Here is a 23,018-nt window from a genome sequence, read left to right as displayed (position 1 = left end):
GGAGGTAAAAAAGAAGCCTCGTGCTCTAAAGAGAGTGCAAGGAAAATGTGGAATAAATACAAGATAAACATTACACGTGAAACGTTACGTTAAAGTTACACAAATGCAATTTAATCTGTAAATTAATATTATTCATAATTGAAATAATTGAAATAACTTATATATATGAAGAAGAATGAATATAGTGACTGAACTTAGGTTTATCATATTCCTATCTGTCATAATATGCAATCACTTAAATATATTCAAAAAGAGATTGACTTGAAAAGCACTTAATGCAATTGAACAAATTACCCGTAAATTATTATATTAAAGCAATGTTTATTTATTTATTAAAAGAATCACAGAAAAAAGCATCGATGAATTAATCATTGCAGCAATGAAACATCTATGGCTGACAACAACAACAACAACAATTAAAATAAAACATAGACTTAATGTATTGCTATATGCTTGGTTAAAAACCAAGTGTGTGTGTGTGTGTGTGTGTGTGTGTGTGTGTGTGTGGGTTTGTGTGTGAAGTTTTAGTTCAATATCTAGATTTTTTTTTCATTTCTCTATTTCTTTATTTAAAAATAAAAAGTCAATTATTATACCTAAATGATATCTAAACCTTAATTATGTGCGTGTTTATGGTAAACTATTTGCCATTTACGAACTCTTAATTTGAAGAGCTCGTGGACGAAAACACTTGCTGGCTGTGTCTCAATAGCGTCGGAACTGAATATCCAGACAGCATGTTTCACTCGCCCCGTCCTCTCTGAGTAGACAGCTCACTCGTCTGCGCTCGAGAGCAGTCTGTTGTGTGTGGAGTATGTGACGCGTGCTCTTCGGCTCGTACTCGGGAGAGAGAGAGAGAGAGAGAGAGAGAGAGAGAGTTCACGCAGCGAGAGAGAAACATACGCAATGTCTGCTGTGCGCGTCAGTGGCTGATGTTAGAGATGTGAATCCTGCAGGAAGAGGACAACTAACCACTGTGTGACATAAACACCGTCGTTCATCTGCCTGCAGGTAAATACCAACTCATGAGCAGTTCTCAACACTTTTACCAATTGTTTTTAACATTTAAATGAGACCAGGGATAGCAACTGTAGCTGCCTAACGGGGCTGTAATGTGAATCAGGAAGTATCTGTGAGTTTATACGAAATTTTCTTTAAGGAAGATTGTTATTCCTACTTTGCGCCTACAGAATAGGACAGTAAACACATTAGTGATTTAGTAATAGTAATACTAATAGTTGGCCTTTTTTTGTCGACTTGATCAATCAGTTTTTGGTCATCTAAAACCACATCTTCTGAGACTTGCCAACCACGGCCATTACAGCAGTACAGCATGAAATATTAATAGTAGCTCTAGGTTTATGATATAGATGCACTGTCTTACATCAGAGGTGTCAGACTCTTTTTGATGGACCCTCACTCTAATAAGGTAATGTCCTTGAGAGGGACTCCTTCCTTCCTAAAATACAAGAACACTGGTGTGTTTAAGGTGTACAATAGCAGTAAGTTAATGTACAAAATATCATACTAATCATACAAAATATCAACTAATAAAAATACAACTTGTTATTTGCCAATTAAGTTACTAGCTCTTTTATAGTCACTGTTTTATTGAAATATTATGTGCAAAGTATTCAATTGAGTATTAATATGTATTACATTTAGTTATTTAGCAGGTGCTTTTATCCAGTGTGACTTACAGTTGATGACAACAGAAGTATTAATAGTATTGGAGTATATCTGAGATGTTACAGCTATTGATGTCTGATGTTTCAGTCTGAAGAGGAAGGTTTCATTTCAATGCAAATGTATTGTCACAGTAAGTGTATTGGAGGATGTTGCCAAAAACACACTCTAACACACTCTGTAAAACTACTATTCATAAATGCATTAACGTCACTAGATAAGAGTGATGAGTTTGAAATATTTTTTTTTGTCACCCCCCCCCCCCCCCCCCATAAAAATATGAGCAGTTTTTTCTTCTTCTTATCAGCGTACCTGGGGGTGTTAAAAACCCTAGGAAATAAATAATTACCATGAATAAAACAAATAATTTATCTCATGATTCTCATGTCTTAGAATGTTAGAATGAAACAGTTGTGCAACCACATTGGGCAAATGTTTAAATATTTAATGTAAAATATTATAGATTTTATATTATACCATGTAGAATATTGAATCATCGGTAGCATCTTGAAATCATCAAAATTGTATATTTTGTACAAAAAGTGAAAAAAAATCTTGCAAAACATTTTGCACTAATCCTGTAGTTTTGCCATGTGTGTTTCATAGACTATTGTTTTAGAGAATAACTGACAAGTATAGGGCTGTTTTCCAAAAAGGAGTGTTAACGTGCCGTCACATTAAACCTGAACTCTTGGCATGACTAGGCCCCTTTTTGGAAGGGCTTCAGGCCCCTAGAATTCTTCCCAGTCCTTTTAATTTTATTTGAAATTAATTTGCCTTAGCCCCTTTAAAACTCACGTAGTGAAGACGGCAGCACCATTTTCAGATATTTCACTTCGACACCTTTCCCAGCTGAGTCTTTGTTATTCAATGCATTCTTCAATCGGCAGTGTCAACTACACAGAAGCAGATGACAAGATGTGTGCGTTTATTCAGCGGCTGTCGTGACACCTGCATCTGTGCTGTTCTTTGTTATGAATGCAGTTTACACAACCTAATGCAAGAGCAATGCAAAACTGTTTGCCATTTCAAAATAGAGTATGTCACTCACTCTTTGCAAAACATGCCTTTGCTTCATCATGTAGCCTATTAAAATGCACACAGCATTCATATTCATATGTGTGAGTTACATTTTAGACACACTATTGTATGTTTAATTTCACGAACAAAAACTGTTCCAACTAAGGCTCAACAGAACTGTTGCACATCGTTGAGTAACACGCAACAGTATTTCGTTACTGAATCAATCTGTATTTTTGCACCAATCAGATGAGTCAGTGATTCAACGACACATTCGTAAAGACTTTCACTTGCTTCGTTCCTGAATGAATCAGCTGCTAGAACAAATCGGTTGGTTGAATGACTCCCTCATTGAAACCTAGCGCTATTGTTTTTTAACCCTTGTGCGTTGTTGGGGACGTTTTCGTCCACTAGGGGGTAAAGTTGAGTATTATTATTATTATTATTAGTCAGAAACTAAGCTTTTTTTGCACAGGCCTATCTAAAGGGTTAATGGTCCCACCTAGTGATAAACTGTAAAAATATATTTTTTATCTCTTCCCAAAAGGGAAAACCACAAACAATCAAGAATGCATGATTATATGGTGTCATGGCTTTGCAATCAAAAAATGTTGTTATAATGGAAGTCAATGGGGCAAAAACAGCCACCAACAACTAATTAGGGAGAAAAAATTTTAAGCTAATGCTGCACAAAAACTAACAATGCATCAAAGCCAATGTTGCTACTAATCTTTTACATGCCCAAGACTGTTATAAAAAGTAAAAAAAAAAAATCCAGCCACAATTACTTTTATATTGAAAATAAGTCATTTTGTGTGTTTTTTTCCCCCAAATCAGTGACATCATTTATGAACTTGGCAATTAAAGAGTTAAATTCTTGGATTTTATTTAAACATTTGGTAGTTTTAATCAGGACTGAAGTTGATTAACAGATTTATGCAAAAGAAATTGAAAAAAATATGAATCTGATACATTTTTACAGCAGTTTAATTGAGTGGATGTTTTCATCCACGAACAACTCGAAAGGGTAGTGAATTTGAACAATGCACAAGGGTTAAGACAATAATGGAAGGGTTCATTTCTGTTAACTGGCGCAATTCAGTAAACACCTTATTTATGATGTTTATCTTGTACAGGCAAGTATATGAACCCAGAATATAAACACATTCCCATAGAAAACCATTATAAGGAAAACAATGATCTATTAAGCGGATTTCTGGCCTCATTTGCTTGCCTAGGCTTTGTAAACTATGCATCATTAATATAGAGATTACTGAATTTGATATTTTATCATTACTGTTTTAAATATATTAAGGCACTTTAAGTGTTTTTACAGGACTTTGTTGTGCAGTTTAAAGGGGGGGTGAAATGCTATTTCATGCATACTGAGTTTTTTACACTGTTAAAGAGTTGGATTCCCATGCTAAACATGGACAAAGTTTCAAAAATTAAGTTGTACGTTTGAAGGAGTATTTCTGTTCCAAAAATACTCCTTCCGGTTTGTCACAAGTTTCGGAAAGTTTTTTTCGAGTATGGCTCTGTGTGACGTTAGATGGAGCGGAATTTCCTTATATGGGTCCTGAAGGCACGTTTGCCGGAAGAGCGTGCGCTCCCGTATAGCAGAGCAGAGAGAGGCTGTGCACAGACAATCACTGATCAGAGCGAGAGCGTCGCGAAATGTCACAAAAGGAGTGTGTTTTTGGTTGCCAGGGCAAGACAACCCTGCACAGATTACCAAAGAAAAAACAGCATTAAGGGACCAGTGGATGGAGTTTATTTTTACAGAGCATCAATGGAGTTGTGCAAGTGTTTGTGTTTGTTCCCTGCATTTCTAAAATGCTTGTTTTACAAACAAAGCCCAGTTTGATGACGGATTTGCGTATCGTTTATTTCTTAAGGATGATGCAATCCCAACGAAAAAGGGTCACGATTGTGTGTTGGAACCGCAGGCGGTGAGTAAAACTGCTTCAAATATCTCTGCCTCCTTGTTAGTGTGTCCGCCTCCCATCGGAGACCCGGGTTCGAGCCCCGTTCGGAGCGAGTCCTTGCTGCTGCTGCTCTCGTTCAGTTTCAGCCTTCACAGCTGTCACAGCTTTCAAACGCTCTCAACACAACTGGCGCTCGTGATTCTTTAGCTCCGCCCACACGTCACGCCTCCAGGCGCTCGTGTTTTTCCGGGAAAAATCGGTACAGACTATCTTTCTCTTATGAATATAATTAAACTAAATACTTTTTGGAGTTATGAAGGATGCAGTACTACTCTATAGGTACTCAAGATTAACATGATATTGAGTGAAAACGAGCATTTCACCCCCCCTTTAATGATTGAAATTTTGCCGCAGATGCTTAATATGGATTGCAAATGGCCAAAACTAGTCTTTTTTGTTCACATACCTTTGTTTTATTCTTTTAAGAGGTGATCTAAATATTTGCACCTGTGAAACGGAGGGAAAATTGACAGGCTTGTGCTGCAGTTCTGTGGATGTTTCACCCTCCAGGCCTTCGAGGCGGTCACGTGACTGAAAGATATGAATTGAATATGCAAATCTTCAGGAATCAGACAGGCCTGAACCAGGCAATGAGCCGGCAAAAAAAACATGTTGGTGCATTTCCCTGTTTGTATTTGTACAGGGAACAGGTGTGTGTATGTGTATGTGTATGTGTGTGAGTGTGTGTGTGTGTGTGTGTGTGTGTGTACCATGTTATTACATGGAAAAAGGAATTAAAGGGTGAGTTCACCAACAAATGAGAATTAATCCATTATTTACTCACCCTCAAGTCATTCTTTCAGACGAACCCTTCCATGTACAACAGTGAGCGCAAGCTACATTAAAGTGACATTTTGAATATGGATATTTTTCTTACAAAAATGCAGTGTTGCGCTACAGAACGCATTTGTTGACCCCATGTGAGACAGTATTTTTCATGAATGGGTGGTTTTTATTTAACTTCTTTTGGACTGGCAACATCCACTAAGTGGCATTAAACAGCTTGAAATATCAAATACACTTTTTAATACAACTCCGGATGGATTTGTCTGAAAGAAGAAAGTCATATACACCTAGGATGACTTGAGGGTGAGTAATTTATTGGCTAATTTTCATTTGTGGGTGAACTATACATTCATCTTGTATTAGGCTCAGTAACCGCAATCTTTCTATCTTTATTTCTATCATTGGGGGGTTAGCTCCCTATGACTGAAATCCTGAAATCACCCCTGTAGTTCATTTGACCCAAACTTTGTTTACTCTTGTCTTGGTTATAGAAAACAAATTCAGGAGTTAATTTATTCAACTCACAATGAAATCACAAAGACATTATGGCAAATCGGAGCATCACCATAGCAAATTCGCTTTAGGCAAACAAAAAAAAGCAAAAAAACACAATGCTACGATGAGGGAAGGAGACCACTGGTTGCTTTTTTGGTATGGTAGTCAATGGAGGAGACTCTGCACTACACAAAAATGGATTATCATTTAATGAATCGACACCTTGTGGATAACCTTTAACATGTTTGCAATTAAATATATTTATTTTGATTTATCGATTTACACCAAAAAAAGCTTTTAGAATTAAGTTCACGGCATTCTGATTCACTCTAATGGTATTTGCAAACAATGACTGACTGTCATACATCTCGGACAGAGATTCATTAAAGTCAAAGCTGTAATGTGATTGGTTATAAAGACATATGTGATCCAAGTTAATGTTACCGTCTCTGGCCACAGTTCTTTCTTCTTTTGTTTAATGGAAGTTTACGGTCTTATTGCATATCACCACCTACTGCTACAGTTGTGCAATTATTTCATTAACAAGGCGACATGAAATCAAAATGGACGATTCTTGTTTTTTATACCGAGTATTGCGACATTTAATCTTATTATTATATTTTTTTTTCATGTGCCCTCAAAATCTTTGATCAAAAACATCTCCCTTCAAAATGTGCAAAAAGTGCAAATACTATCAGTGACGAGAATTTAAATATAATTCAGGTTTTGGTAGGGATGACAGCTTTTTTAAATTAAATGTTACAAATGACCAAAATGTGTTTAAATGAGCATTGTATGTTAAATTAATTATAAATCATGTTTCGTAATGTTCATATCAGGGAGCGGTCTTTTTACACCCCAGTGTGTTTTTGGTGAATTGTATATAAAAAAAGGGTAGGTTTGATCCTCAAACACCACTGTATCAGTTATGATATTAATGTATGGAACCCACAATAACAATAATAACAAAAACACAAAAACATACTGTCCCCCTTTTTAAATTCGTAGATAATGACAAGTGATATTTCAGTGATATTTTGACAACTGAACTAAGAAATGCCCTTGGTTTTCCTTTTTTATTTTTTTTTTTTTTTTGTAAATGACTGATCAATTCGCTCGTTAAGACCTCATTTCTCATGTGGTATCATGTAGAGCTCTTTAAGCATCAATGAAACTTTTGACCTTCAATCATTTGGTAGCCATTGAAGTCCACTACAAGGAGAATAATCCTGAAATGTTTTCATCAAAAACCTTTTTTTTTTTTTGACTGAAGAAAGAAAGATGTAAACATCTTTCACTCATCTGGATTAAATATTTTTTCATAAAATACATACAATTTGCAATTAATGTACATGGATTGCATCTTGTATGCTCTATGAAGAGCCAGTTTTTAAGATGATTTTTGAGTGTCAGTGCTTTTACTTGAGTTACAATATATGATATTATTAGTGTGATTAAATATGAAATTTTGTTGAAGTTGGTACAAATGTTTTGAAATCATATGAAACCAGTACAAAGACTACATTTGTAAGATCTTGACACAAGTATTTTAAACTAAACAAATTTTTAATCGTGAAAGTTCTTGTATATTGTTGACCCAGGTGCTGAACTCAATGTATAATGTCTCGACGAGGACGGTCAAAAAAATCCAAAGCTCACACATTCACAGGACAATGTGAAGGTCCAGGGGTCCATGTGTTTCTGTTCTGGACCAAAGAGGGAGAGCGCTGCCTGACTTACAAGGAGGGTGAGGTGACTGCTGAAGATCTCACCATCTTCGCAGCAAAGGCTGTGGGTAGGTTTGGGTGTGGATGCCAGTAAAAGCTTGAATTTTCTTTGCTCTCAGCCAGCTAAAATGTTTTCTGCCTTCCTCAGGGATCACTCCAGTCTGTCATGCCTTGTTTGCTCTGTATGACCCAGCATCTTCATGTTGGTACAGTCCAAATCACACATTTAATGCGGAAGACCAGTCTGGCCTTTTGTTGCATTTCCGTATGAGGTAAATATGAGATTGTGAGCACATGAAGAGATTTATGCAATATGCATAGAGATATGTATTGTGCTTGTCTGCTTGAATGGAGTTAAACATCAATAAACTTTATTGCTTCTTAGATTTTACTTCCATAACTGGCACGGATTGAGTGAAAAGGAACCGGTAGTGACACGTCATGCATTACGGACTGGAACAGGGGTAGAGCCAGTGACTTCTCCTTTGCTGGAGATGACCTCCCTGGAATACCTCTTTGCTCAGGTGAATTTTACAACCTGTAAAAAAGATATTACTGAAGTGCCATAGCATCACTGTTGTTGAGATATCTTTCTGGACTGAACAGCGATCTCTAGCGATCGTGAAACACCTGTATTACTCAAGCTAAATAATCTGTCCTTGTGAGGGTATTATTATAATGTCTCCTCCTAATGTTGGCACACAAGATCATTTAGGATGTAGTTTGTAGGACAGATTCATAAAACAAACCATGCACTAAAAGGTGTCGGATAATGTCAGGCTAAAATGAGTCATTGTTAAATTCGCCATGCAATGCAAATTTACTCATTTTCTAAATGCATGTTATAGATCTAATTGTAAATGATTCGTCCTTTTACATGGTACATTTAAAAGTAATTGTAACCTTTGCTTACTCAAAATATCAGAACTGGTCCTCCCAGAGAAAAGGACAGAAATCCTATTAACAGAATCCCTTTTTTTCTTTTACATTTTTTTCAATAATATGTTACACTCGGGTGTGTCACATTTAACGTATTTACATGTACACATATAACAATAATAATGTAAAGATAATAGAAAAACGAAATGATTATGTTTTCTATGATGTGTTGTGTTTTACTATTTTTATGTACTAACTACTGTCCAAAAACAGTCTTTTAAGTTCCCTGAAGTCATTTTGTTGATTGAGTCATTTTGATTTTGTTGATTCTCTTACCAGGCTAAATATGATTTTGTGAATGACTTGACATGTTTGGATGCAGTGAAGGGAGAGGAAGAGATCAGTCGCTTTAAGAATGAATGTCTAGGTATGGCTGTGCTTCACCTCTCTTACACAGCACTGCAGAGTGGCTCTTCTCTACAGGATGTGGCCAAGCATACCAGGTGCGGGCTTCAGCTTTCTTTACTGAAACAGAGCTGTTTAATGAGGAACTTAATTCAAAGATATGTTATTGAAGAATGTTATCATTTATAAAGCTTTGTTACAAAATGATTAACATAATTTTAGTAAGTTTTTTTTTTTTTTTTTACTGAAAACAGTCACGGTTAAGCTAGTGACTTTTCCCACCCTCTCTCATTTGCTACTGTGTCTTGTTGAATTCTGAGTGATTACTCTCATTGTATATGAAATACAATGGAAAATAGATTGAATTACAGCACTTTCCTGCAGTCAGTAACAAGCTGAAGGTTTGCTGTGTCAAATGCAGTTTTTAAATGTGTCATCTGTGAAATGTGACCCTGGACCACAAAACCAGTGTTAAGTTGCAGTAACATATTAAGTAAAGTAAAGTAGCATATTAAGTAAAGTTCATGTTCCATGAAGATATTTTGTCATTTTCTTACTGTAAATAGATCAAAACTTTATTGGTAATATGCCTTGCTAAGATCTTAATTAGGACAAATTTAAAGTCGATTTTCTAAATATTTAGAATTTTTTTTTTTTTGCACCTTCAGATTCCAGATTTTCAAATAGTGGTATCTAACCAACCATACATCAATGGAAAGCTTATTTATTCACCTTTCAGTCGTATAAATCTCAATTTCAACAAATTGACCCTTAGGACTGGTTTTGTGGTCCAAATGTGCTATAGTCTATGAAAGTCATACTAAAATGATCAGGCACCTTGTTAAAAATAAATCTTTGCCTGCCTTCAGCTTCCTCCATTGCATCCCTCAATCCTTTTCGCGACACATTGCCCGGAACAACATCCTGACGAGGTTCCGTATTCGACGCGTGTTCACCAACTTTGTGAAAACTTTCCAGCAGCACACAGTGGGCATGGGAAAACTTGGATTACAAGAGGTCGTGTACAAGTATATATCCACGCTGGAGCGCCTGGCACCAAATTTTGGCGTCGAGACCTTCCCTGTATTCAGTCTTGATCTGAGGGCTGAAGGAGATGGCAGTGGGTCGTACCTCAATGCCTCCCGAACACAAGCTCCCTCTGAGGAAACTTTGAATGGTCAGCCTACTCATGAGATCAAAGTGTCTGGCTCAGCAGGAATATGGTGGAGGAAGACATCAGCACAACGGGTAACTTGATGAAGTGCATAGTTAACATTGGTCTGCGCCAATAGAACTGTACTCTTAAATTCTTCCCACTTTCAGGAGAATGACTATATTCCTAGTCAGAACAGTGAAGCAAAGCCCCCTGATGAACAGGAAATAGACAACTGGAAGATCTTCTGTGACTTTCCTGAGATTTCTCTTATTGCCATTCAGGGCATAAACGTCTGCATCAGTCGCCAAGACAACATGTCAATGGTAAACAGTCGTGTAAAGCTGTATTTGGTTTCCATCTTTTGTGTTCATGCTATAAGTGCTCGCCTACATATATGTGTTCCAGGACATGTGTTTGGGCTCCAGTCTCCAGGCTCGCTCTCTGGTTTCACTGCTGGATGGATATTTCCGCCTTACAACCGACGCGCATCATTATCTTTGTCACGAAGTGGCTCCGCCCAGAGTGGTTCTCAGTGAGACCAATGACCTGCACGGTCCCATACTGTACGTCACTCACATTTCCACATGCAGCCTTCCACCATTTTTATTGATTTTTATTGACTCTTTATCTTGCTCTTAGAGATGAGTTTGTGCTCCAGAAACTGAAGAAAGAAGCAGAGGAGGGAGCGTTTATTGTGCGCTGGAGTGTTTTGGATTACCATCGCATAATCCTGGCATCTCTGAGTCGGACACAGGTTAGGCTCTAGTTCTGGGTTTGTGTGGAATGAATGTGAAAGTGCTGGGAAAGTTACTTTGGAAATGTAATAGGTTACAGATTATGAATTACCCTGTTTAAAATGTAATCAGTAGTGTTGATTATTTCAATTACAGACTTTAGCACCTCTCTTTACTTTGAGATTGTTTAGTTTTTTCTCCCAGCACTGGAATGCATTTTTTTTTTCATTTGCCAGGGTGGCAAGTCTCAGAGGTTGTAGCCTAAAGTTTTCAGCATGGCACTATGCAAATTCTTTCAAGAAAACCAATGAAAAGCATCAGCTAACTAAAAGCCTTTAAATGACAGGAGGCAGTGTGCACATCAAAAACAAAGGCAGGTTTTTACAGAAAATATTCAGATGGAACCCCCTTTGTAACTACATATTTTTTCCTCAGTAACTGTAACTGATTCCAGTTACATTTAGGGTGTACTCACACTGCCAGTTTGAACCGTGCCCGAGTGCGTTTGACCACCAAAGCGCGGTTCGTTTGACTAGTGTGAGTGCTCCGAATCGTGCCCGGGCGCGGCTCGATTAGCCGGCTCTGGCCCGCTTGGAAGAAGTGGGCCAGGGCACGGTTCAGTTGGACTCGGGCGCGGTTCGCATGCAGTGTGAGCGCTAACCGTGCCGGAGCACGGAAAAGGACGCTTTGCATCACGGTTTTGCGACGCTCCAAAACCAACATGGCAGGGAAAGGGTCGCTTTGGTCTACGGCAGAGGTGCAAAACGCATAAAAACTAAAAACTGCTGATACCTTCAAACATCCTCATACGAGCAGCACGATTACGTGAAAATTTTCGCGCCACTAAGGCGACACATCTGTTTAACAACAGTCTGTGAGAGGGCTGTGGACCAAACAACACAAAATTATCCACAAAGAAAACAGAGCGATGCACTCAGGGGGCAAGGAACTCGACCGGAAGTTGAAGTCGGGTGGGGGCTGCCATCCTTTAGCAGAACTTCACTTGCGTTAGCATTCCCATTGACTCCCATTCATTTTGGCATCACTTTGACAGCGAATTACTTAACATTTGAGGCGTTTAAAGACTCCGTTTGTCCATTATTTATTTCTGAAGATACACAACAATGTATAAAGGGCTCCATTACCTTCTATGTTACATTATGGCCCCGTATAAACAGTTTTTGTAAAAAATAGGCTAACGATTGCGTCATAACCACTCGTCTCTCTGTCGCATTATCGTACAGACAGGAGGAGAAGCTCGCAGGCAATTAACTTAATATGCCGTACTGGCGTTACATTTTAAAATACTATACAAAATAATTAATCAGAATACTTACTCCTGCTCACTCACGCCAAAGAACTCCCCGCTCAAGCTCGCCGTCTCTGCAAGATTAACGATGGCAGTTTGCACGCACAGCTACTAGAAGATTTACATCTGTCAGACAGGTTGCTGACGTCATCAAGCTTCGTTTGAGTCTGCGCGTCAGAAATGGAAGTGCTAAAAAACGCTAAAAATGGGCTTCACTTGTCTCAATTGAGTTCCAATGGGGTCGCTGTGTCCATTTCTTTTACTGTCTATGGATGCACTCCATTGTGTTCAGAGAGCGCCGCTCTTCCTGTTTATCCCGAAACCGTCGCACCATAATGACGTAAGCGTGCTCCGGCACGAATGCTGAAACCCTATATGTGAGTGCAGGCCAGAGGGGGAGTGGGGAGGGGGGACAATCGTACTCGGGCCCGGTTCATGGCAACCGTGCCTAGTGTGAGTACACCCTTAATGTGTAATTAATGGCATTACAATAGTTAAGTATTATTAGTGGTGCTTAATAATTAAGCTTATGAATGTGAAATAATTAACTTGATAGACAGGAAAACTTGCCTTGGCTTGACTTAGATAGGTGGCAACTGTAGAAGAGGGGAGCTTGTTTGTGAGAATCATGCCACTTTGTTGTGTACAATTGCTAGCGGCACAAAGTGCGAAAGATCTTTTAGTGGTTACCATACATCATTGTGCAACGAAAGATGTCACAATTCTCAATCAATCACATGGCATTTACCCCATCCCTCTCTCTCTCTCTCTCTCTCTCTCTCTCTCTCTTCCACTCCGCTTCCTGTCAGCCCTGAACTGTCCTATCATAATAAAGCCAAAAATAATCATCCCCACCCTAATTTGGATGGATGTCACAATCAGAAGAAAAATGTCTGTGGCTACATCCTTTAAATGTTCATGTATATTTCTGATTGACTCCTGATTCCGACAGGATGGAGAGAATCCGAAATACAAACAATTCAGAGTTACCCAGGACGGCTCCACGTTCAGACTGGAAGGCTGGGATCAAGAGTTCTCCAGCATAAAGGAGCTCACCAGTAGCTTAAAGACCTTTGTGCTGAAGTCTGGAGAAGACAGCTTCACTTTGAAGAAGTGCTGCCTGCCCAGACCAGGAGGTGAGCGTGTGTGTATTTTCTGCTTGGCAGACTTCACAATCAAACCTCTGAGTCATCCTGGAGTGCGTCTCTGATTAGGGAAAATTTCCACAGAAGTACTCGATTCTTATCATTCAGTGAGTCATCCTGTTAACGGGTTTTTATGGTTCTCTTGCAGAGCTATCAAACCTTCTTGTAATGAGAAAGGGTGCCAGCAGTAGCATTAAAACAGTCTCCGAAGCCTTAAACCTGAGCCAGCTGCGGTTTCATCAAATTAAGGACAAGGAAATTACAAAGGTATGTGATCGTACGCAATCATTCGCCCTTGTATCCTCATGAGCCGAGCACTACAGTACCAAACCACTGATCAGGGGCTTTTTCATACGTTCCGCTTTGGTAGATAAGGCGAACTGATAAAATGAAAGCAGACAACACTTCTCTAGATATCAGACTTGTAGCTTTTCGGAAACAAAATGAGTGTTTCTTTTTAAGTTTGGCCACTTTTAATCTTGAGCCCTTAACCTTTTACAAAATAAACATTAGAATAGTGTACAAAACTTAAAGTGTGTTCCTAAATACAGTAATTATGTTTTTAAATGAATTATTAATAGATCGATTGGACTGGAAATAGATTGGAAACGATCTCAAATATGTTGTGCAATAACAAAAAAGCATCGACAAGTAAATAAGTTATTTATTTATATTTTTCGACCTCCGCTGACATTGTCTTTAAGTACTTTGTTTGTTGTGATGAAAATGGCGGTGAATGAGGTTGCTTTTTTTATAAACCATTTGAGTAAAAAACAAAAAAAATCTTGTTATAAAACCCACAAAGGATGTGAACTTTATGTAGCAGAGAGAAAAATGTCAACCCTTGGATCAATAAGCTGTTTCCGTAACTGAAGAAACTCTTTTTGGCATTATTTGCTGGATGCAGGAGCAGCACTTGGGACGAGGGACCAGGACTAACATTTACTCAGGCTGGCTGAAGGTTCACGGTTCACTAGAGGATGAAGACGACGAGTCTAATAACAATCACCGCAACGTGAAGGGCATCCGAGTTGTCCTGAAAATTCTGGACCAGAGCCACAAGGATATAGCACTAGTAAGAATCCTCTGATAATGTATCGTAAAGTCCAGCGAAAGCCCAGATGATTTCTGATTGACTGTGTTCATGTCTAGGCATTCTTTGAGACGGCTAGTCTCATGAATCAGGTGTCACACTGTCATCTGGTCTTTGTGCATGGAGTTTCAGTCAAGGGATCTGAGAGTGAGTGCCGTGCCCTTTTAGACTTCCTCTTTAAAGGCCACAAGTGTCGTCAAAGCTGTTTTTGTTGTCTTTTTTTAATGCAAACTGTACTGTTTACCATCCGCCAAACCTGTTTTGTATCCGTTGACTGTACTGTTGTTCTGTGAACAGACATCATGGTGGAGGAGTTTGTGGAGTTCGGGCCATTAGACGTGTTCCTGCACCGAGAGAAGCAGCGTGTCACTCCTCAGTGGAAGTTTACTGTCGCTAAACAGCTTGCCAGCGCTCTTTGCTATCTTGTGAGTTATTAACTCAGTGTGGGATTTTTAAAATAGAACAGCTTACATCAATAATTGCCAAGATCTTTCTCTCAGATCATTCTATGTAATTAGTCTCCTTTGAGTGAATCACAAGAAAACGGTCATATTTCACCCTAAACTCAAAAGAATGTGTTTTTTGTTTGTTTGTTTTTCCATGGGAAGATTATATAATAAAAAAATATGATTCTATAATTTTAACGAGCGAAGTAAAACTCAAGAAATATTAATAATTTAAAATGGTTACACTTTACTTTAAGGTGTCCTTGTTCTTGTTACAGTGTAATTCTATATATTTAATTTCAAGAACAATTAATTAAATATCAATCATTTAAACATAAACAAGTAATTCAAGACATATTACACCTCTAAACCAAAGGGAAAATGTTCAAATAAATAGTTTTATTTTTATTTTTTAAAGCCTATTTTAACATGATTTTAATACGATTGACAGTTGCACCGAATTCTCATTACTGTAATCTGAAAAATACATTTGATGTTTTTGAATTAAATATTATTATTTTTTACTGACATTTCACCTCAAAAAAAAAAAAAAAAAAATTACTATTATAAGAAATTGTGTTTGCATTAAGGAAATGTATTCTTGTATTTAGAGACATTTGTTTCATTGCAACATTACTGACCAGAAAATATAAGACTACTTTATATAATTATTACAATAATTTGTATGTTAAGCATATTTGATGTAGGATACATACAGTAATGAGAATGAGATAAAGGATCCTTAAATGTCAAAAAAATTCCCAACATCCTAATAGTATATATTATTTATTTTATTGATCCATCCATAACCTTGCTCTTCACAGGAGACAAAGCGTTTGGTCCATGGAAATGTCTGTGGCAAGAATATTCTGGTGGTGCGAACGGGTTTGGAGGAGGGGACGTCCCCGTTTGTGAAGCTCAGTGACCCTGGCATTTCTCTGTCGGCTTTGTCTCGTGCAGGTAACCGAGAACTGTGTTGTTATTCACACGAACTGTAGAGCCGAGTACATCCTGTACCCCTCTATCTGTGTCATTGCTCTAGTTACCTCAGTCCGCTTGTCACTACTGTTTACTTCATCAGATTCTCTCATGGTTCACAGAACAGGAAGCTACGAACCAACCACTTCCTTATGGTGATGCACACTTCCTTTAGTCAAGCACGTTTATTAATGTCAGGATGATCATATTTACAGCAGAGAAGCAGCTGTCCAGAATGTACAGTGACAGAAACCCCTTCAGCAGTTTGCCACTCAAATCCACATAGCTTTTTAAGGAGAAACATCGTGTTCATTTTCACTAAATAAATCTTCCTGCTGAGTGATAAATCATCCAGACTGAAAAATTCCGTAGGATCGCATTTTATGTCAGAAAATGACAAAGGCTTTGTTTCACATGTTTGTGTTATACTTGAAGAGCGCGTGGAGCGCATCCCGTGGATCGCTCCGGAGTGTATCGCCGACGGGGCCCGTGTAGGAAGCGCTGCGGACCAGTGGAGCTTCGGAGCAACTCTGCTGGAAATCTGCAACAATGGAGATCTTCCGATCAGCGGCAGCACACTGCCTGAGGTACAACTTCCTTCAGCTGTGTACTGACAGCACACACTCGCACCGCCATCTAATACGCTCTCCTCCGTCTACAGAAAGAGCGATTCTACGAGACGCAGAGTCGTCTGGCGGTGCCGTCTTCTCAAGAGCTGGCCAGCTTCATCAGCATGTGTTTGACCTATGAGCCTGCTGCACGGCCGTCCTTCCGGACCATCCTGAGAGAGCTAACGGAGATTCAGATTAAAAGTGAGTGTTTGAACACCGTGCGCTCAGGGGTTTTCTGTTGTTTGGTTGTGCTGTCACGACCATGGTACTATTATAGTGACATTTCATCCAAAAAATGATAATTCTGTCATCATTTACTCGTCCTCATTTTGTTCATAACCTCAGAAGAAGAACAGATGTCTTCTTTTATCCATATGAGGAAAGTTAATGGGGCCTGATGTTGTTTGGGTCCCAGTGTTCTTCAAAATATATGTTTTTTGTTTTTATGTTATATACTGTAGAAGCAAATCATGTAGGTTTGATATGAAGGTGAGTAAATGATGACAGAATTAAAACTTTTGGGGGAACTGTTTCATTAATACTAGGCACTCACGATGTTCAGTATCTCTATCCAATTCTCCTAAGGCATATAAAAGCAAAATTGTAGATGAATTCATGATTGCTGTCTTATTAGCACCACAGTAACCAATTACAAGCATTTCCCTGTTCTTGAACAGAAGCTGCGAGGCCATTTAATGCAATTAGAAACCATCTCTAAAGTGAGCAGAAAGAGAAGCTAATGCTGCTGCTGATAAAGAACATGTTGTTAGTCTTTCAGAAATGCAGAAAATAAATTTTTGGTGTTAAAAGGCATAATAAGAATGGAAAAATGGGATTTGTTTTGAGATCTGTTATCCGCACATCATAATAGTAATTGTAAAATCAACAAGTTTGCTTGCAAGTCAATAATGCAATCTTTCAATATGGTTTAGTTTACAAAATGTTTAAAATATTAGGCCTTTACAATATTTGAATGTTGTTGAAACTAAATGAAAAGAAGAGAATAATGTATTTCATGATGTATTCATAACATTAACATTTTTGTTAAAAATTGTGTAGTAATTCCAAACAAATATCACTTAAAATAGGCATTTCTATTAGTTACAAAACACTTATTTGTCTTGTCTATGTCTTGACGCATCAACACTTACAGTATTTTGTAAAATCAAGTGTATACGTTCATATTATCAGCCATCATATTGGTTATTAACCATAATATCACTATTTAGGTAATATCACTACCTTAGGTAAAACCGTGTTATTGAATTATTAATAATATATTTATGTTCCATAGTATTTGAGCGGCAATCCATAATTATACAGTGTTAATTCATGAAAAATAATATGTGTTTGTGACTTCAGAAATTGATATGATATTGTCTTCTTCAATAAGATCCAGACATTTCATCGGAATGTGAGTCACTCCCAGACAGAGACCCCAGCCTCTTCTACAAACGTTACCTGAAGAAGATCAGGGATCTGGGAGAGGTCAGTGTACGGTTCCTGCTCAATAATTTGTTTCAGTTCATACCGTCATATTTCAGTTTCTTAGGATACTCTGTGACTTGCTTCCAGGGACATTTTGGAAAGGTGATGCTGTACGTCTATGACCCTGGCAATGATGGAACGGGAGAATACGTGGCGGTGAAGGCATTGAAACAAGAGAGTGGAAGTAACCTCCACGATTCCTGGATGAAGGAGATTGAGATACTCAAGTCACTTTACCACAACAATATTGTCAAATACAAGGGGTGCTGTACTGAATTGGGTGAGCAAAGCCACTAGCTTATAGCCCACATTAAAGAAAAGAGTCATGTTCATCAGCTTTCGATATTCTAGTGAACGGCTAAAAGACACCTGTATTCGAGAAAAACTCTTTAAAACTAATTTGAAACTGAATAAATCATAAAGAAAAATAATAAACAAACAGCCCTGGTCTGAGGCAGTGACATTTTAGTGTTCAGATACTATTATTTTCATTCAAAACTTAAATGAGATTTTATTTTATAGTTTAGTTTTAATGGTCTTTTTTTTTTTTTTTAGGTGTGTAGATTTTGTTTGTTTATTTCAGTTTCAGTTATTCCACCATATGAAGTTAAACTAAATGAAAATGAAAAAATTTTCCTTGGCCACTACCTAAAATGTCTGGATTTTATTTTATTTCAGGTAATGTTTATTTTCTTGGCTTTTAGTCGTATGTTTATTAGTGTAATATGACCTGTACATACAGATAAAAGTTGACAAATACCACTTTTAGCATATATATGTTTCACATTCTAGGAATATGGACCCAAATTTGAATGTTAAACACAGAGGGATTGTTTTATTTTTTTCATATATTTTTTTTTTACATAGAAACTCATGCAAACTGTGATGGCCACACTCACGTGTACTATTTGTGGTATTTTGTTTTAGGTGGACAGGTGGTTCAGTTAATCATGGAGTATCTTCCACTGGGAAGCCTCAGAGAGTACCTTCCTAAACATCGGCTGGGAATCGCACAAAGCCTCCTGTTTGCGCAGCAGATCTGTATGGTGAGGAACTCACACCCTTCAGATTCAAACTGCAGCTACAACAGAAAAATGAATAGTCCTTACTCTGCTGTCCGATCTGTACTGCTGCACTTATAGGGGATGGACTATCTGCACTCCAAGCGCTACATCCACCGGGATTTGGCTGCACGAAATGTGTTGGTGGAGAATGAAGGCGTAGTTAAGATCGGTGACTTCGGCTTGACAAAGTACATTCCCGAAGGAGAGATCTACTATCGTGTTCGTGAGGACGGAGACAGCCCTGTATTCTGGTGAGCTGTAATAACTGGCGGCTTGGGGTGATGGGTAATGTTCTCTAACGTTGAGTGCTTTTATCAATACAACATGATCTGTTAATGGATTTATGGACGTCAGTAGACATAATGTGGTGACAGATAAATTAAAGCATAAGTATGTTTGATATCCATCAACACAATTATTGAATAATTCAGCAGAAAATAGAATAATTGAATAAGACAAAAACAAATGTTGGCAACCTTGCATATATCTTTGACATATTAAATTAATCTCTAAAACAAACAGCCGTTATTCCAAAACCAATTCTTTTCTGCTTTTTAGGTATGCCATAGAGTGCCTCAAGGAGAGCAAGTTTTCCTTTGCCTCTGATGTTTGGTCCTTTGCTGTGACCCTCTATGAGATCTTAACCCACTGCAACCATCGCCAAAGCCCCCCTTCAGTATGTCTCTCGCTTTGATAGTTTTGCATCATTTTGTAATGTTAATGCAAAAAGTGCATTCTGATATATTCCAGATTTGCACATAAAGAAATACAAGTGTAACGCTGTCTCTGCAAACCTGCAGTAATCAACAAAATGACCAAAAATGTCATTTAAAAATTATATTTACATGCATCATATAATACAGGAAAAAAAAGGTAAAAAAAAAAAAAGCTCTGGTGTGATGCAGTGTGATTTTAGTAACTTTTTTATTAACTTTTTTTAGTAATCTTTGAATTACTTTTATATATTTATATATATAATTTGTTTTGTTTTTTTATGTTTTCCTTTTTTATTTTAGTTTTAGTAATTTAGTTGATGTTTTTTTATAATTTGTGTCATTTTAGTTATTTTATTTAAACTAAATAAAAATACTAGCTGAAATAAAATGGGCTTTTTATTTGAGTAAATGTTTTTTCTTTTCTTTTTTCTTCAGAGTAATTTTAAAACTAAAGGTTTTAGTTTTAGTTAACCCTTATGTGATGCAGCAGCAGTGAAAGGGATAGTTCACACAGAAATTAAATGAAAATTATCCCCATGATTACTCACCCTCAAGCCATCCTAGGTGTATATGACTTTCAGACAAATATAATTGGAGTTATATTAAAAAATGGTGAGACTCTTCCAAGTTTTATGAATGAATTGGGTTTAAGATTTTGAAGCCCAAAAAATGTTATCCAGCTTTCATAAAAAGTGCTCCACAAAGCTCTGAGGGGTTAATAATGGCCGTGAATTTTCTTACACAAATGCATGGGTTAACTTCAGAAGATCTTTATTAACCCCCCTGAGCTGTGTTTAGCACTTTTAATGATGGGTGGATGGATGCAGTTTTTTTATTTAGCTTCAAATTCTTAAACCCCATTCACTGCCATTATAAAGCTCGTAAGAGCCAGGACATTTTTAATATAACTCTTGATTGTGTTCGTCTGAAAGAAGAAAGTCATTAGCAACTAGGATGGCTCGAGGGTGAGTAAATCATGGAGTAATTTTCATTTTTGGGTGAACTATCTCTTAGATAATAATTAAACTTCATGCACCAAGGCCAAAAGGAGTTAGAATGTTCAAAAAGAACAGTGTGGATATTCTTTAGAATTTCTCATTTGTCAAAAGAAATTCTTTAAAAAAATTTAGTGAACTATTCCTTTAAGTTTGCAGTGTCTTTTAAATTAATGGATGACTATGTTTTTCCATAGAAATTCTTTGAGATGATGGGATTGGTACATGGTCAGATGACTGTGGTTAAACTTATCACCCTCCTGGAGAAAAACGAGAGACTGCCGTGCCCTCGAGACTGTCCTCGTGAGGTACTGTCAAACTGAGCAGCACAAATATTTGTTCATGCAAAAAAATACAGCACACACATTTTTACATATTTATTTGCACAACCTGAATCCTCATTGCAGGTTTATTTACTGATGGAGCAATGCTGGGATTTCAACCCTGGGCAGCGTCCATCATTCAGTTCCCTGGCTGAGTTTCTGAAGGACATCCGGCAAACCTACAAACAGCAACCGTCTGTGCAGCTCGCTCAGCTCAACCATCGCTGACCTGCTCTTTCTCTCTCTCTCTGTGCCGTTCTCACAGCCTGTAACCACAGCACTTAACTGTGAGACTGACCACACTTGGCTCATTGGGCCGTATTTTTAGAAAAGGGGATGTTTTTTAAAATGTTCGGTTGAGGGAACCCACATACTACTGTGCTGGTGTTTGTGCTAGACCCAGAGCTTGGTTCTACAAACCTCTCTTCGAACTGTTCACCGCTTTCAGTCACTTGAGAGATATACAATTACTCAACTTTCTGTTACTCTATAGCCACCAGCTCCAGCATCCGCACAGGTCCTCTGTCGTTGGCAAAAAGTTTACTGTGACATTAAGTGCTCTTTCAAGCAACTGTATGTACGTTTTTACCGTAAATAATCAGTTTTAAAATCATTCTGGTGGTACACTGACTTCTAAGAAGGCAACTGGTTTCTTTCCCACACTCCACCGCAAACGTCTCTTCTGGGAGTATGTCAGTTTGGTGAGCAAGTATGAAATCCTGCCAAAGCATTGACTCGCTTTACGGCAGCAACATATGCACGTGTGTACAGCTGTCCACTGTAAAAACTATAATGAAATCCTAACTTTACTGTTAAGGGTCTCAAAAATACACAAAACTACATACAGTTGCTTTAAGTCAAGTGGCTTGCTGTTGAAACTATAATAACCAAAGAATGTATGGTTGTGGACCTTAGTCATTCATAATTTCATTCTAAATGTATTATTGGGTAGATACCATCAGGTGTTTAGTTGCTATCAAATTTTACTTCCTCTTTCCGCAGTTCTGCTGTTTTATATACATACACACACACAGGTGCATCTCAAAAAATTATAATATCATGGTAAAGTTCTTTATTTTTTGTAATTTATATTCTAGATTCATTGCGCACAAACTGGAATATTTCAAGAGTTTTTTTTAATTCTGAAGGTTATGACTTTGAATTTAAATGTAAAATTCAGTATCTCAAAAAATTAGAATATTCCATTTTGAGCATGAGTAGTTTGATTACTTTTGACCTCCTGGGCTAGTTTAGACCATGCAATGACAATTATGGAAAAAGACTACAGACTTGACAGTTGTCCAGAAGACAATCATCGACCCTCAAGCAGGGTAAGCCACAGAAGGTCATTGCTGAAAGGCTGTCTTTGCTTACTCCCAATATATATATATATATATATATATATATATATATATATATATATATATATATATATAATATATATATGGAGTAAGCAAAGACTGTGGTAAGCTAATGGCCTTAAGAATAAGAATTAAGATGTTTACAGTATGATTTAAATGCCACTTTGAATGTTTTTCTTTTTATTTATATTTTCTCTTTTCGAAACGTGCAATTCTTCCCACGTTTTATGGACGTACATCTTCTTTTGTGAAATGCTGTCATCTTAAATATCCAGCTGAATGTATCTATAAAACTCTTTTAATAAATGTAATTATTGAACGTGTATACTGAAATAAAATCTTTTGAGGGACATTGTTGTTTAAAAGTGGATCCTTTTGGGGGTTTGGGGAAATAGTCAAAGTCAGCATGAAATGAAAATGCACTGTCCATTTATGTTTTTTTTTTTTTTTTTTTTTTTTTTTTTTTTACCATTTAACAAAATATGACTTGATCTTCCAGTGAAATGAAGCGAACCACTTACAGTATAAGTTCCCATGAGGACCACTGACTTCTTTTATCTTTATCTGGCAACCAGTCCCCATTTTTACGCCTTTAAAACTAGAGAACTGTAAA

General features: G+C 37.5%; 1 protein-coding gene across 1 annotated transcript; it reads left to right on the top strand.

The window, feature by feature from the left end:
• The first annotated feature begins 713 nt into the window (after positions 1-713).
• On the top strand, positions 714-22,757 carry LOC113082925 (non-receptor tyrosine-protein kinase TYK2-like). The gene is made up of 24 exons (XM_026254347.1): positions 714-1,011; positions 7,577-7,770; positions 7,851-7,974; positions 8,088-8,226; positions 8,921-9,084; positions 9,856-10,234; positions 10,310-10,465; positions 10,548-10,705; positions 10,782-10,896; positions 13,138-13,321; positions 13,479-13,597; positions 14,238-14,405; positions 14,483-14,570; positions 14,721-14,848; positions 15,694-15,829; positions 16,283-16,434; positions 16,509-16,659; positions 17,852-17,946; positions 18,034-18,226; positions 18,874-18,992; positions 19,089-19,261; positions 19,569-19,686; positions 20,919-21,029; positions 21,129-22,757. The coding sequence occupies exons 2-24, from the start codon at positions 7,596-7,598 to the stop codon at positions 21,270-21,272; spliced, it is 3,489 nt and encodes a 1,162-aa protein (XP_026110132.1). The 5' UTR covers positions 714-1,011; positions 7,577-7,595; the 3' UTR covers positions 21,273-22,757.
• The last annotated feature ends 261 nt before the right edge of the window (positions 22,758-23,018 follow it).

Source organism: Carassius auratus, chromosome 5 (assembly GCF_003368295.1).
Source record: "Carassius auratus strain Wakin chromosome 5, ASM336829v1, whole genome shotgun sequence".
Lineage (NCBI taxonomy): Eukaryota > Metazoa > Chordata > Actinopteri > Cypriniformes > Cyprinidae > Carassius > Carassius auratus.
Note: the sequence above shows the minus strand (reverse complement) of the source record. Positions and strands in the feature narration are given on the sequence as shown.